Genomic DNA, 15,548 nt, shown 5'->3' with positions numbered 1-15,548 from the left:
GTGTCCCCCAAAACATGGTATGGATGGCCACAAGAGACCCTCAATGGCATTCAGGAATATTTGGGGGCATTAAAAAAGATAAATCAGCAACTTTTTATGCCTGGAGAGCCATGGGAGCCTTCAACTATTGTGGAAATCCACTCCACATGCTACTTTCTGAAGGACCAGAAATTACATTTGCTCCATCCTTTATGTGACAACCCCTCAGGAATTGGAAAGTGGATAAAGAGTGAAGTAGACAGTGAGATTAGACATGGCCAAATATTACCAGACAGAAAGACAGCAAGAATTGAGTAGCAGAGAAGGAAAAAACAGAGAAGAGAAAATATGGAAGGGAAGAAATCTCGTGGCAGGAACCAACTGACTGTCTCAATTTTGGTTTTGATAAGGACATTTGCAATCACCAGTGAAAAAGGTTGGCACATTCAGCCTTATACAAAATAACTACAGACACTTCTACTATATTACTGTTCACTCTAAGGACCATGGATGAGGTCCAGTGTTGCGATTCACCAGCTTCAGTAGCAAATTGGGGAGGTAGTGGGGTAATCCTTGCATCCTAACTGGCAGCCAACTCTTCCCCATCACATGTGGGAAGCATCGTAGTGCGTCTTAATCCCATGGCAGCCACAGTGTTCCTAATGGAACACAGGGAGCCTATTGTGTTGGAGTGCTGCATCCTACCACACTGCTACCCCAGTTCACTCATGGAGCTCCTGGTGGAAGTCAGCCTATATCATCTGGTGGATGACATGGGGCTCCATGTGTGCACTGGGGCTGAAGAATCCTAAGATGCTTATTTTTTCATGTGTGATGAGGTCAAAAGTCCAAATCATTTCACTCAGTTGTGTTTTCCACATAACCTACACCTTTATTTATTTATTTATTGTTATTTACAACACTTTTATCCCACCTTTTTCTGCCTGAAGATGACTCAGGGAGGTGTACAGATTGGTACATAGACAATAAATACAAGGAGCACAACCCCCATAACAGTCAAGCTTTCTTATGGTTCATTTGTGAGTGGGAGTAGCTAATAACTCAAACATATTAAGAGGTATCTGCAGGGCAGATTTTTTTAAAAAACACAGTGTGAAGTGAAACCTCTTTTGCCCATGACTGTCACTCCAAGCTTCATCAGCTTAAGAGGAGGGCAGACAGTTGTCATCTGTTTGGTCCCAGCAGCTTGTCTGAGCTGGAAGGTGGGAGGATGCAACCTCCCACAAATGTCTCCAGAAGAGTTTTTATTTCAAACATGAGTAATTAGCGTTGATCAGCCTAGCCGTAAATCATGTACCATCTCATAGTTACTTTATATTTGGATGTACAAAACTTACAAGAAACTTTACAAGCCTCGATTTTTTGTAGGCAAAGGAGAAAACAAAGGTGAACTTCTCATAGTCCTCTCCTCAGTTGAGCTTATTTGGGGCACAGAAGCAGATTTCATCTTACAGGTCGAGTATCCATATCCAAAATGCTTGGGATCGGAAATGGGTTTTAAATTTTTTTGTTATACTTGCATTCGCATATATGCACATAATGAGATAAATGACCTCATCCGATGTGGGAAGAATTGGTGGCATACTCTACTTTGCCACCCCTTTAAGCACAGAGCACACTGGCTCCTATTACATGGGAGGCTTCCTGTGTTGCCTTGGATCAATGGGGGGAAGCCGAATGGTCAATGCTTTCCCCCTTGGGATCGCCCTGCCAATAAGCCGGGCAATGCGAGATGATGGGTTTCCCATGCCTTCAGATTCGTTATGTTGCGTCGTGATTCCGGTGGCCAGTGTGAAGAGGTCCATATTGCAGGAGGGACCCAAGACTAAATGCAAAATGTATTCATATTTCATATACACCTTATGCACATAGCCTGAAATATTTTACACACAATATTTTCAATATTTTTGTGCATGAAACAAAGTTTTGTGTATAATGAAAACAAAGGCGGCAATATTTCAGTAAACCACATGGACTATATCAGATTTTGAAATATTTTGGAACCCTAGAAAAAGGATACTCTGCCTGTACTAAAAACATAGATTCTCTTTTGCATATTATCTAAATTCTATTGTGACGAACTGGCTATGACCAAAGGTAAGGTTGGAGTCATAACACCCCCACACCCATAGCTTGCTTAGTGAGACAATAAAGCCAGTCAGACTGGTAACCTTCATGGATGCATGAAATTATTCAGTCTGACATCACTCTAACTGCCATGGCTCAATGCTATGGAATCTTTAGAGTTGTAGTTTTACAAGGTCTGTAGCCTTCTGTGCCAGAGAATCCTGGTGCGACACCAAATCAGAAATCCCAGGATTCCATTGTAATGAGCCATGGCAGTTAAACTGATATCAAACTGCATTAACTTTCCAGTGTAGATGCACCTACTGCCTTCACGTGTGCAACTTAATACTGCAATGGTATGACTAACAGGGAGAGACAATCCAGTCATGGACTCTTACCCACAGTATCTTCCGAATGAAAATAAACAAATGAAACGCACCTGATTATCAGTGCTTCCATTAGGAAATCCATCTCGTCTTGCTCAGAACATATTTCAGGCAATGTCTGTTAAGAGGAAAAAGAAAAACCTGAATTCGGCACAAAATAATTCAAAATAACTGGCATGAGTGAACAAAAAGATGGACTGATCGTTTATTCAAATATCTCTTTGGGAGTGTTGTGACCTGCTTCCCCACTTTATTGAAAAATGAAGCCCAAAAACGGCTCCAAGGCAAAATAGGAAATTCAAATACAACAACAAAGTGGCATAAAAACCAAATCCTTAAAAATAAAACAATCATAATCTTGAAGTATCTGACACTATAGGCAATACATAGAGCCTTATTATCTGCAACAACCTCTCTTCCCATCCAAAGAGGGTTGTATTTCAGGTGAATGTTCTCTGGTTTTTCTGAGTGGGAATGATTGCTGGGAAGGAGGAAGAGAGAGACAGCAAGCGGGGGTAGAATATATATATTTTCAAGTGGGTTTTCAGAGAACATTGATGCTCACCCACACAAAGACTAGCTACAAGCTGTCTCTACATGATTAGAACCAGAGAAAAGAAAGAAAAGGAAAAGAAATATTCTGCTAGTTTAGTCTATAGCTCAGGAACTGGCTGACCTCTCATGTGAGTGCTCACAAAGCTCAGTGGGTTTCCTGCTCCTTTTCTCTTACCAATTTCTCATTTCATTCAGAAGTAGATAATTTGCCAGTAAGAGAGAGCCTGGCACCCTTTCAGCAAAATCCTTCCCCCAAGAATCTCCTTCTCTGAAGGAGACATGCACGGAGTTGCCTTTCCAATGGGAGCTGCTGGTTCTGAGGTCGGTAGGAAAAGTGAATTTGAATTTAGTCTAAACTGTAAAGGAAAAGTAAAGAACTTCCCACCCAATTCATGAAGTTTAGCATTTTGTGTAGTTCCTTTAAAGTTTGGACTAAAAGCTAGAGCAGATTGACCTCTCCAATCACACTAAAGACGCCAGCTGCCATTGGTTATTTCTTGCCAGAGATCTGGAGGGATTGGTGCCAACCCTCCTGATACTTAGTAGTAAAAGTTACCCTACGTGTCATAAAGTCGGATTGTCAGCTACGGCTTCTCACGTGGGGACATGAGAGAAGCCTCCCACAGGATGGACAAACATCTGGCATCCTCTGGGCAACATCCTTGCAGACAGCCAATTCTCTTACACCAGAAGTGACTTGCAGTTTATCAAGTCACTCCTGACATGGAAAACAAAAAGGCCAGACAAAAGCAGAGCTTGAAAGTAAGAAATTACATGTAATGAGAGTTACTAGCAGTTCACTTTTTAAAAGGCGAAAATGATGTCATGAAGGAACCTTTGAATAACAATTAGGAATGACATTAAAAAAGGATGCAAATAATAGGTAACAGATCTTAATATTCGGAGAGTTCCTTCTAAATGGCATTTTAGATTTTCTTCTCAGTAAACATTGCATTTATTAATGAAATTCTATTCTATGATCAAATCTAGGTTTGCCCTAAAATAATGAGAAAGACAGTAAACAGCTTAATGTTAATTATAATTAGGTTGCTGTGAACTTTCTGGGCTGTATGGCCATGTTCCACATGCATTCTTGCCTGATGTTTCACCCACACCTATGACAGGCATACTCAGAGGTTGAGAGGTCTGTTGGAAACTAGGCAAGTAAGGTTTATACATCTGTGGACTGTCCAGGGTGGGAGAAAGAACTCTTGTCTCCTTGAGGCAAATGTGAATGTTGCAATCGACCACCTTGATTAGCATTTAATGGACTTGCAGCTTCAAACCTGAGAAGTCAGCCATAGCAGAGCACCTGATGAACCAATCTGGACACAGCATATTATCTGAGAACACAGAAATGCTGGACCACTCTAATAACTACCATGTCAGGCTACACAGAGAAGTCTCTGAAATCCACAAGCATGTGGACAATTTCAAGAGAAAGGAGGAAACCATGAAAATGAACAAAATCTGGCTGCCAATATTAAAAAGACCTCTAAAATCAGGACAGTAAATAAAGAGGAACACTAAAAATATGGGAATACCAGACAAGAATAAATCAGGGCCAGTTAATACCTGCCAACAAAGGATCCCCCCAAGCAGCAACCAGCCAGGCATTGAAACTTGCAAGGCCATTAAATGCTAATCAAGGTGGCCAATTGCAACATTCACACTTGCTTCAAGCAGACAAGAGTTATTTCTCCAACCCTGGACATTCCACAGATATATAAACCCCACTGGCCTAGTTTCCAGCAGACCCTTCAACCTCTGAGGATGCCTGCCATAGATGTGGGTGAAATGTCAGGAGAGAATGCTTCTGGAACATGGCCATACAGCCCAGAAAACTCACAGCAACGCAGTAATTCTGGCCATGAAAGCCTTCGAAAACACATTAGATTTAATTGTTTCCTTCACAAAGCTAAGAACTTTAAGCAAGGTATATGAACTGATTTTTAAAAAGTTACTTTCCCAGCTTTGAGGTAAAGGTCTTTCCAGAAACCTCCACCCCACAATGTAAGTTTCCTGAAAATCGTGGAAATGAAAAAAACATGGGGGTAATCTGCTAAACCCACTTTTTGATAGCCCTATTCAATATTGCTGTGTGTGTTTTGAACTAAAGTCATTTTGATGATCTTTTGAGCAGTTTTGCTTCAAACTATCTCATCAATCACTTACGATATTTAAATGAGGGCCTGCTTGTTATTTTCTCCATTTTCAAATTGAAATAGGTGGTTCCCCTGGGTGTAGAATGTTCTCCATAAACAATTTTGTATGGCGTTGTTTTCAATGTCTTTTTTGAAGCCTGTCCTGTCTGCTCCGGGCTTTTCATGCCATAAATACAAATCAACTTCACTTTGTTTCCAATCTGTTATTTTTACTTGTATTTGTTCTTCTCCTTGTTGCGTATTTTAAAATGCTCCTGGTGTTATTACCATTTACCTGGGACTTGGATTGTTGTATTTATTGATTTGTATGCAAAAGAGAGAATTCTGAATAGATGTAGACACTAACCTTGATAGCCACTTGTAATGGACTATGATCTGCTGTGATTCCTACCACTGTTCCTTTGTAAACTTCACCAAATGCTCCATGTCCAAGTGCCCTGAAGCAACAAAGAGACAGAAATTATGCATAAATTTATGTACACCTTAGGTCTCCAAGGCATCACATTCAGAAGCTTCAGTAGGAAGGTCTAAAGAACATTCTCTGTGAGATATTTTGGGCTACTTGGTTACAAATAAAACACTGGGAAACAAACAAGTTTGCAGACAAGGGCTTTCAGCAATAACATCCTGAAAAACAATACAACACTCCGAATTCTCTCTCCTATGTTCCCAAACTATTTGTTTCCCGGACACATGCGAGTGTGGAGAAGAGCAAACCACTGGCCACCTGCTGCAATGCAACCTGAGCCTTGCCACATGCACAATGGAGGACCTTCTTGCTGCAACTCCAGAGGCACTCCAAGTGGCCAGCTACTGGTCAAAGGACATTTAATAGAATGCCAAGCTTGCAAACTTTGTGTTTTGTCTGTTTGTTTGTTTGTTTTGTTAAAAATGTAATACAACTATCTGGTTGCTCCTGACATGATTGATAAATAAATAAATAAATAAATAAATATGGTAATTTCATATGAGCATTTCATATAAGCATGTGCACATGGGTAAGAAATTTGTCTTAGATTATTTTAGGGAATTACCATCAGCTGTTGAAGCAAACAGTCAAGTGCAAACCCTCTAACATACGACAAATGAAAACCATTGCATTTCATGATGTCCAAGATCTATAGAGGCACACTCAACTTTCTGGATATCACATAAAAGCACTATTGAATGCTTGTATAACAACCAGTTCCACACAATGGTGTTTGTAAGAGGGTGAGAGCTTAGGAGATGCTAATAAACAGTCTTTTCAGGAGACTTCTGTTTTCTGCTGGTCTAGAATAATTATATGAGACTCCGCTCCAGATGATTCCGGCCCAGCTTACTTGTCCAAATGTATCTCTTCTTATGAACCATCTAGGACTCTAAGATTGTCTGGGGAGGCCCTGCTCTCGGTCCTACCTTCTTTGCATATGCGTCTGGCAGGGACGAGAGACAGGGCCTTCTCAGTGGTGGCCCCTTGGCTGTGGAACACCCTCGCTAGGGATATTATATCAGCCCCCTCCCTCCTGACACTTAGTAAAAAAGTCAAAACCTGGCTTTTCGAGCAAACTTTCACAAATGCAGCGTAATAGATAAATAAGGAACTATGGAACAGTTGGATGATGAGACTGGAAAATGATTTTAGTAAGGAGATGCTGATGACTTACATTTTTATTGATTTTGTATGGTTTTTATATTATATGCTAAATATTTTAAATTGTATTTTATGTCTGTTAGGGCATTGAATTGTTGCCCAATGTAACCCGCCTTGAGTCACCTTCGGGCTGAGAAAGGCAGTATACAAACATCGTTAATAAATATTGTAAATAAATTATTGACTTTCTATGTAAATGGAGGCAGCTTCTATGTGGTACCAATCAGCAAAATTATGGAGCCACTTCCATAGGCTGGATTCTAGTAACAACTTAACAAAATGAACAATATGGGTTAGGTGACTGATATAGTTGATCTTTTAATAATTTATGTTTTAATCATTTGGTTTTAATTGTAATTGTTTATTTGATACATGTATGGCATTGAATGGCCTGTTGTAAGGCCACCTTGAGTCCTCTCCGGGGTGAGAAAGGCAAGATACAAATATGGTAAATAAATAAATAATAGTTGCTTCCTATGCTGGGATGGTTACTCTCAATATAATGTGGGTAATGATAGCGAGATCAAAGAATGTTAATTATATTGAAGAGCATGGATAAAGAAAAGCAGTGGGAGGAAAGAATGGGAAGCCTTACAATTTAACTTGTGAAGACACTTTTGCTAAAATAAACTGCTTCAGGATATCTAACTAAAAAATGACATTCATGTATCTAAGGAACTTTTGCCATGGGAACACGCGTTGACAAGAGAAATGAGTGCTATCTTAGCTCAAAATAGACTATTTTCTTAAAATAGTATTTGAATTTAATGTTAACATTTGCCCAGGGGGCTTGGGAACATGGGACATATCTAGAACCAATGTGTCATTTGCAACTCGCCCACTGAAAATTTCACACACAATACTTATGTCAGATCTTGCTGATCCATAATTGGCCTTTTCAACAGACAGAGAGAAGAAATAAAAAAAAATCACACTATGTTTTCCAAAGAAACACGTCAAATTTGGAAAAGTATCAGAAGGAAACACAGACCTTGCAACCACTTGTTCGATCAGTCATGGACACAAATACCTCATACAAAATGTTGTTTTGCATTTGAAAATGAGTATCTAAGCTTTTAAAAGAGCAAGACTTTAATTGTGGTGGTTGTGAAGAACAATTTAACAACTGTAGATTTTAACCTCTTACCTCAAAGACAGCAATCCTGTCAATAGTTGAGTACAAATTCTAGTTCCTCTCTGTGATCACAATCTCCCTCTTTGTAGCCAAGCCTAAAGGAATGTCTCTACTCCTACTTGTTTATGTGCTGAAATCTTCTTTCATTGACTTTCTCCAAGGTTTACCATTATCAGAAATAAGGGAATGGCGACCAGGGAGAGAGCCTTTTTAATAAAGGCATTTTGTGGACAGAATTATTTTCCTTGAAAAACTTATTTGCATCTTACTTTGCTAACTTTGTCATGCCAGGAGGCTTGCCCGGTCCTTATATTGCTATGGTTTCCATGCTCGGTGTAGATATTTTCATTCTTAGATACCTTGTGTGTCCCTAACATTCTCCTTCTTCTAACCTATAGAAAAAAAGATATCACATCTAAATTCTGCAGAGATATCCCTAAATAATATGTGACATAAAAGAAAGTATTCAGACTAAACAGTTGGCCGCGAGAACGAAAATCTGGTTTGCGAGCCTCCTCCTCCTTTCTTTATTTTATGTATTTTATTTCCACTCCCTTCATGCCACCTGCCACTTCTTCCCTGTTGCTGACCATGGTGTATGTTCTGTATCAAATCTAGAGCTGATGTGGTCTATCCAATGCAATTTTCTGAATCAGCACCCCAAAAAAGTGGTCCCTGGTCAAAGTGGTCCCTGGCCAAGTGGTCCCTGGTCAAAGAAAGGTTGGGAACCATTGGACTAAATGAATGGTCTTCGTGTAAGGTATAACTGAGTCCAATAATATAATAGAATGTTTCTAAACAAAGTATGTGCTATAGAATAAGTGCAAAAATCTAGACTTTTGGGTCACCACAGTGACTTCAGAGTCACAAGAATCAAAACAAAGCTGCCATTCTTTGCCATGTTGCCACCTCCTAAACCAGTCAAGAATGCATGGCCTTACCGAAGTAGGGAGATATTCTTCCGTGGGATCTCCTTGAGTTCACTGAGTGTGGCTGCCTTCCCTGCAAAGCTGTAGTTGGGGTTATAATCTGTCATGATGGTGGAAGTCCGGATTTTGCTCAGATTATATTCTGGGCTTTGCAGTCGGGCTCTGGCCCCTTCCAACTGCTGCTTCTTACGGTGATACACTGAAAAGATTGAGTACAGAAATAAAGAAGGGGCATAACCAACATCTGGAAAGAACAGAAGACAAATTAGGCAATGTAGAGAAAGGGACAATGAGCCCTTCCAGACAAGAAGGAAGTACCAAAAAGTACCAGGATCACATAACATTTCTTAAACCGCAAGTATTTCCTGGGAACTCGCGGCTATATATAAGACTTTGAATGTATACTCTGCAATTTATGAGGAGGCCAAAACATTGGGTTGGATTCAGGCACATGCAGCTGAACCCCCAAAGCAGCTTTAAAGCTGCTTAAAAGATTAGATATAGAAGGGGGAGAGGGAACCCAATGATTGTGAGTAGGAAGATAGGGGGTGGTGGATGCCTTGAAGATTTATACATAGGTAAGTACTTCTGTCCATCAAATACAAATTCTGGTTCTAACTTTTTACCATAGATATATTCTGTCCTAGCTGTTTTACTACAGGTGGTATATTGCCTCTTTCGATTATAGACTGCCAAAACATGCCAAACTTTCCCTTCTTTTACCTGGATCTTTTTGAGCTACTTTTCTAATGGGAGACAGGAACAATGTGAGAGCCCAGTTCACTGGAAGTTTGAGCTCAGTCAGTACTCAAGAAATAACTTCACAAATTAATTTGTGAACTTCACAAAGGTCATCTTCACACTAGTAAGTTGCATTTGGCTTGGCATATCTAAATTTGTTCAGCTAATATATTCTCTCCATTCTCCTTTAATTTTTAAGCCATGTGTTTTAGAATGTAAGCCTCCATTTACATTCTATGGCTTAGGATAATTTTCAGAACACTTTATACAGTCAGACTTATTGTTATTTTTATCAACCCCACAACAAAGCTCTGGTTTTGCATGACATTAAATTGCTCTTTGTTCTTTTGATGACTCTATGCCAGGCATGGGCAAACTTGGGCCCTCCAGGTATTTTGGAAAACACCTGGAGGATCCAAATTGGCCCATGCCTGCTCTATGCTATTCTCTTACACTTCGGTGGCTCAATCCAGAGATGACCTTCTACAAATAGAAGGGCCCATTTTGTTGCCAAAGGAAAACTGGATCCTGTTGGCTTAAGTCAGATATATATTATTGTAACTCACTTTGGGAAGACATTTTGGAGGTTGGATTTTTGTTCTGACCATGTACCAACCAAAAACTCCACTGATTCACCTAGTAAGCAGTACAATCTCCTTTGTGTTCTTGAAAAGCAGAGGGACTCATTAGGGACATGACACTATTTTTCTGTAGTTGGAGATGCTGTGACAAGCCTCTGTAGTGAATGCTGGAGAGTCATCAGGAATGTTCAGCTACAGGAAATTGTTACATTGGCTGCAGTGTTTACAAGGTGGGTTTGGAAGGCAGCATTTTGAGACAGAAGCCTCATCTATACTGACTATTTTGGTCAGTGTGGGGTCAGATCAGCCAGGGGCGAAGGCCATTTAATGAGGCTGCACTCCGGGTTACAATGAACAAAGAGATTCAGAACTTTATCCAGTGGGAAAAATAACTTTGCTTTTAAAATTCATAAATGGGAAAACCAAATAAAAAAGCAGATGCCTAGTCTGAAGCACCCCCCAATTAAGGCAAGAGATTTTTAAGGAGTGGCAGAGAAAAAATAGATATACCACTGCCTTTCTCCAGGGAAGCTCTGCTAAACACAAGAGTTTGGATCCAGCCTGTTATCATTCTAATGCTTTGTAGATTATTTGTGGATCCAATATTATTCTTCAACACTTTTACCAAGATGTGAACATATTAGACCAGTAGTTGTGTGAAACAGAGTGAATGCTTCTTACCAAATGATAGGCTGCCACAAGTGAGAGCCATCCCAAGAACCACTACAATAGCAATCACAGCCAGGAGAAGGGGAAGAGGCAAGCGTCCCTCCAAGATGGGTCCACGAAGCACTGGTCAGAACATTAAAATGAATACACATATATCATCATACACACACACCCCTGACTGGTGTTTCTGACACTTATGACTGTCTAAAATTAATCAGAGCCTGACTTTATTGAGTCTAGAGAAGACCTTTCCTGGTGCTCGTTTTCAGAGTCATTAATCAGAATCATAACATCTTTGAATAGTTATTCTGGCTACTTGCCACATGAAGAAATTACATCTTTGTGTTCTGGAGTTTTCAACAACTGTGAAATAAACAACTATGAAAAGAAATAGGATGGTAAAAGAAATGGCACCACCAGTTCTTGATGTTTTAGTTCATGTATTGATCATGAAGCAGAATTAGGAATTCCGTATGGAATGATGTGCCCCTAAGGAGCATTTTAAACTAGAATATACGTGACACAATATATACTTTTATTTTATCTCTCTGAAGCTTGAACAGTATATCACAACACAAATAACTTCAAAATCTGCCAGTCTGCTACTGAGCACAATTCAAAGTGCTGGCTTTAGCCTATAAAGCCCTAAATGTTTCCGGCCCAGCTTACCTATCCAAATGCATCTCCCCTATGAACCAACCCAGAGATTAAGATCGTCTGGGGAGGCCCTGCTCTCAGTCCCGCCTCCTTCACAACATGACTGGTGGGGATGAGAGACTCCCCAGTGATATTAGATCAGCCCCCTCCCTCCTGGCTTTTAGAAAGAAAGTGAAAATGTGGCTTTCGGATCAAGCCTTCAGAGATAACTGTAATGCAATAGATGAATTGATGGGTACAGAATATGTGCAATGACTACTGGAATGGCCCCAGACTATGATTATGGTTGGCATGGTTTTAATAGTGATTGTAATGTTTATAAATGTTTAATGTGTATTAATTTTAATGTAAATGTTTGTTTAACTGTATGTTGTTTTAAGGCATTGAATAGTTGCCTATATGTAAAGCCACCTTGAGTCCTCTTTGGGGTTGAGAAAGGTGGGTTATAAATATGGTAAATAAAATAAATAGATAAATATCTCAAAACAACAGCAGCTGAAATGAAATTAAGACATTCAGCCTAGGGACAGATAATTATATTGAATGGGTTCAATATTGGAGAGTAAATATGGTCCCTGGTAAAGTCTGGAGAAAAGCAAAATACCAAAACAAAAACACCCCAAAATAAAACAACAAAATAAAACAAAACATTTTATTTTGTGAGAATGTTCCACATTTTACCTATGCATGAGACATTGTCACTAGCCAAGACAGTGTCATCCTGACAAATACAGATTGGCAAGTGGGTGTCAGGAGCTCGTTTGCAGAGGCCCGATTGACAATGGTTGCAGTTTACATAGACTTCAATTATCACTTCCCCATGACTTTCTATCACTGCAGGAGAAAGAAATGGATAGAAAATGAAGTTTATCGTTACATTTCACATATACAGTGCAGCTGAAATCTACTAATGAGGAACAAATGTTCTTCATCAAAGGAAAAGGAAGGAGGGAAATGACTGAATGGTAACCATTCCCTCTTCCCATCCTCTTATCACTCCCTTACCTTCTACCAAAATTGTCAGTATGCTTACTGGATATGATACTGATAGATATTTGTGAAGAACTGAGAACATATAATTATTGAGGCAACTTTACATATCACACTACGCATGTAACAAAATCTTTGCACTGGCCACCTCAAAGCAGCCTTGCTTGGCAGTCCTTGGATGTCAGAGAAAGAACAAGTCTTGTCCTTAGCATTAAAAACAACAACAACAACGAGTCTTGTGACACTTGAGGATTACAGTAAAAAAACAAAACACTGGAGGACAGCCAATGAAATTCACTGGAAAAACAAGAAACACAACCTAAGATGCCCCAAGACGGTCTGTTTATTAGCTAGAAATCCCAACTTGTTTCAGCCTATGGATGCTCTTAAGGCCTTCTTCAGGAAAGCTTCAGAAATAAAAAAGACTTAATGTCCCCAAGCCCTCTGATGCCTGTGAAAATGAACAGCAGCAGGAATAACAACAATAAAAGCCCCATAAAATACATGCACAAAGAAGAGACTATATTATCACCTGCCAAGGGACTCAAGAAGACCTCCCCGATTGGATTGACAAAAGAAACGCCATCCTGCCCATCGGCTGTGATGTCATCTGTTTCAAAGGCATGGCCACCTAGGTGAAGAAGAAAGGATCAGTTTCATGTTTCCAAGAAAGACCATGGCAGCCCAGTGGACTCTCTATGCTGCTTATATCTTTCAACAGAGTTATTTGTTTGTTTGTTTCAGGGCTGGACAAATATAGGGGACATTTTGCATATAATAGCCCTCTATCTTTTCCTGCACACAATCTCTTTTTCACTCCATTTATGAGATGTGGAGGTATTTTGGACCCCCTGGACAATTAGAAGGCACTTTGGGACATTTTGAGAGGGAATTTTTTTTAAAAAACCCAGAAAATGTTGTCTTTATTCCAAAGGTTTTACAGAAACTTTAAACACATTGATCAATGTATAAAAATGCAGAACACTGCTGATTCTTGTAGAATGTGAACTTTTTATGAGTTTTTATGAGAAACAGTGGCATCTGGATGGATGAATGAATAATTAACTAAATAAACAAAATCAATAAACAGCCTAGAATTATCAGGTCTTTAATAATCATATAAAGACAGTTCAGGGCCTTCCATAATGATGAGCCCCGCTCTTGTATGCAGTCAACCTAACAGAACGTTTAGGTAGAAGATATGAACCATGCTATGATTTGCATAGATCAGCGGTTCTCAACCTGGGGTCCCCAGGTGTTTCTGGCCTACAACTCCCAGAAATCCCAGCCAGTGTACCATCTGTTAGGATTTCTGGGAGTTGAAGGCCAAAAACATCTGGGGACCCCAGGTTGAGAACCACTGGCATAGATGAAAGAAGTCCCTCAAATAATCCAGTCCCGACCATTTAGGGATTTAAATGTAATATTTTGATTTGGGTCTGAAAACATAGTGACAATCAGTCTAGCTAGTTGATTTTAATTAACAGATGGATTTCATGGGATCATATTATTAGTATTTTTTTTCCATTGGGCCCTTTAATAATGCAAGGCACTGCCCTTTCTACAATCAGCTGGAAACAAATACAGAAATGTGATTCATCTGTTCTAAATGTAGAACCATATTCTACCTTCTATTCTCACAGTTCCTGGTCAACTTAAATGATAAGAATTATAATCAAATTCGTTGTAGTACTCTCAGATTTGACTTTCTCAAAACACTATTCGGAGCACTCTGTTTTCATGTTTATTATAAACAAAAAAGAGACTGGAGGTATGTGTCATAAAATTTTATGTATGGTTTGAATGGAATTGTATGGAAGGTGTATGAATGGGGTCTAATTGGGCTGAAGACACAATTCTAAAATATTGAAGCCTGGAAAACAACTACGCTCAGGAATTGTAATTAAAAGTCGCTGATGATAACTGTGACAAATGTTTTAACTGTTGACATGGCTGATCTGATGAACTTTTAGGGAAAAACAACATGTTTACATTATAAGAAACAATGATTTTTTAAGTTAAGGAAATGTTTACAAGATTCCTTATGTTAAAAAGGAAGTCAATACAAGGCTCCTTAAGTTTACCAACACTAATTAAGGAGAGTTAACATTTACAGGTACAGGGAGAAAGAATATGGTCATATTTGGATGGATGCATGAGAATTAATGAAAGTGTATGGGTAAGTGAATGCTGAGTAGACGTGGAATCCCCTTTCTTTGTTTGCTAGCCAGTGTAACTGTAGGTTGTTTGTGGACTCAATGTAGTTACATATAATCTGTATGTTCAATGTCATTCTTTGTGTAAAAGTTCTGATATCCCTTCTCTTACTGGAAAATTGCATTAAAAAGAACTTATGCTTTAAAGTTACTGAAAAGTTATTCATAACATTGGCACTGTTTTGGGGAAAGTAGAAATGCTGAAAGTTCTGACTGTAGGCACATATATTATTTTGTACTGCACTTTCTTGATATAACATTATCCGTTTCTTTCCTCTATTGATCTTGTATGAACTTGACATACTACAATAGGCTAGTGTAATAAGCTTTGACATAAATGTAATAATGGTATCATTTGTTATGAAAATGTACCTTTGTAGCCTCCGCCACCACCTCCGGATGTGCAGGCTCCTCCACCTCCACCAAAACCACCTGAGGTGGCCCATTGAAGCTTTTGTAATGCTTGCGGGCAGGCCTCCCCACCTTCTCCACCTTCCAGAAGTGATTTCCCAGCCCAAGGGACCTGGGTGGCACCTTCCCAGCCTCCACCTCCACCTGTACAAGTTGAATGCAAGGGGCAGAAGTCACTAGAGGACGAAACTTCATGCTTTTGACATATAGATGTAAGCATTTCAATTAATATATCACTTTGAGGGCACCCTGGTAGGCAAAAAAACATCATTGGAATTATGTGTATTTTGCAAACAAACAGATTGTCATAACTATTATGTACTACAAATATTCATTCATTCCTTTCCAGACCTCAAGTAACCTCAAAGTGATATGCAACAAAAATGAAAGGTTGTTTTAATTGCATAAGTATT

The 15,548-nt window shown here is 39.4% G+C and overlaps 1 protein-coding gene across 2 annotated transcripts in view; it reads right to left on the bottom strand.

The window, feature by feature from the left end:
* LTK (leukocyte receptor tyrosine kinase) overlaps positions 1-15,548 on the bottom strand; it is a 139,960-nt gene that overhangs the window by 18,941 nt on the left and 105,471 nt on the right. For both annotated transcript variants that reach the window (XM_060760745.2, XM_060760753.2), the window contains exons 16-22: positions 15,097-15,279; positions 13,041-13,139; positions 12,200-12,352; positions 10,874-10,984; positions 8,883-9,069; positions 5,520-5,610; positions 2,507-2,571 (exon numbers count right to left, since the gene is read on the bottom strand). In XM_060760745.2, coding sequence (XP_060616728.2) covers positions 2,507-2,571; positions 5,520-5,610; positions 8,883-9,069; positions 10,874-10,984; positions 12,200-12,352; positions 13,041-13,139; positions 15,097-15,279 — 889 coding nt within the window. The remainder of the gene's footprint in view (positions 1-2,506; positions 2,572-5,519; positions 5,611-8,882; positions 9,070-10,873; positions 10,985-12,199; positions 12,353-13,040; positions 13,140-15,096; positions 15,280-15,548) is intronic.

Source organism: Anolis sagrei, chromosome 1 (genome assembly GCF_037176765.1).
Source record: "Anolis sagrei isolate rAnoSag1 chromosome 1, rAnoSag1.mat, whole genome shotgun sequence".
Lineage (NCBI taxonomy): Eukaryota > Metazoa > Chordata > Lepidosauria > Squamata > Dactyloidae > Anolis > Anolis sagrei.
This window is presented reverse-complemented; position numbering and strand designations above follow the sequence as displayed.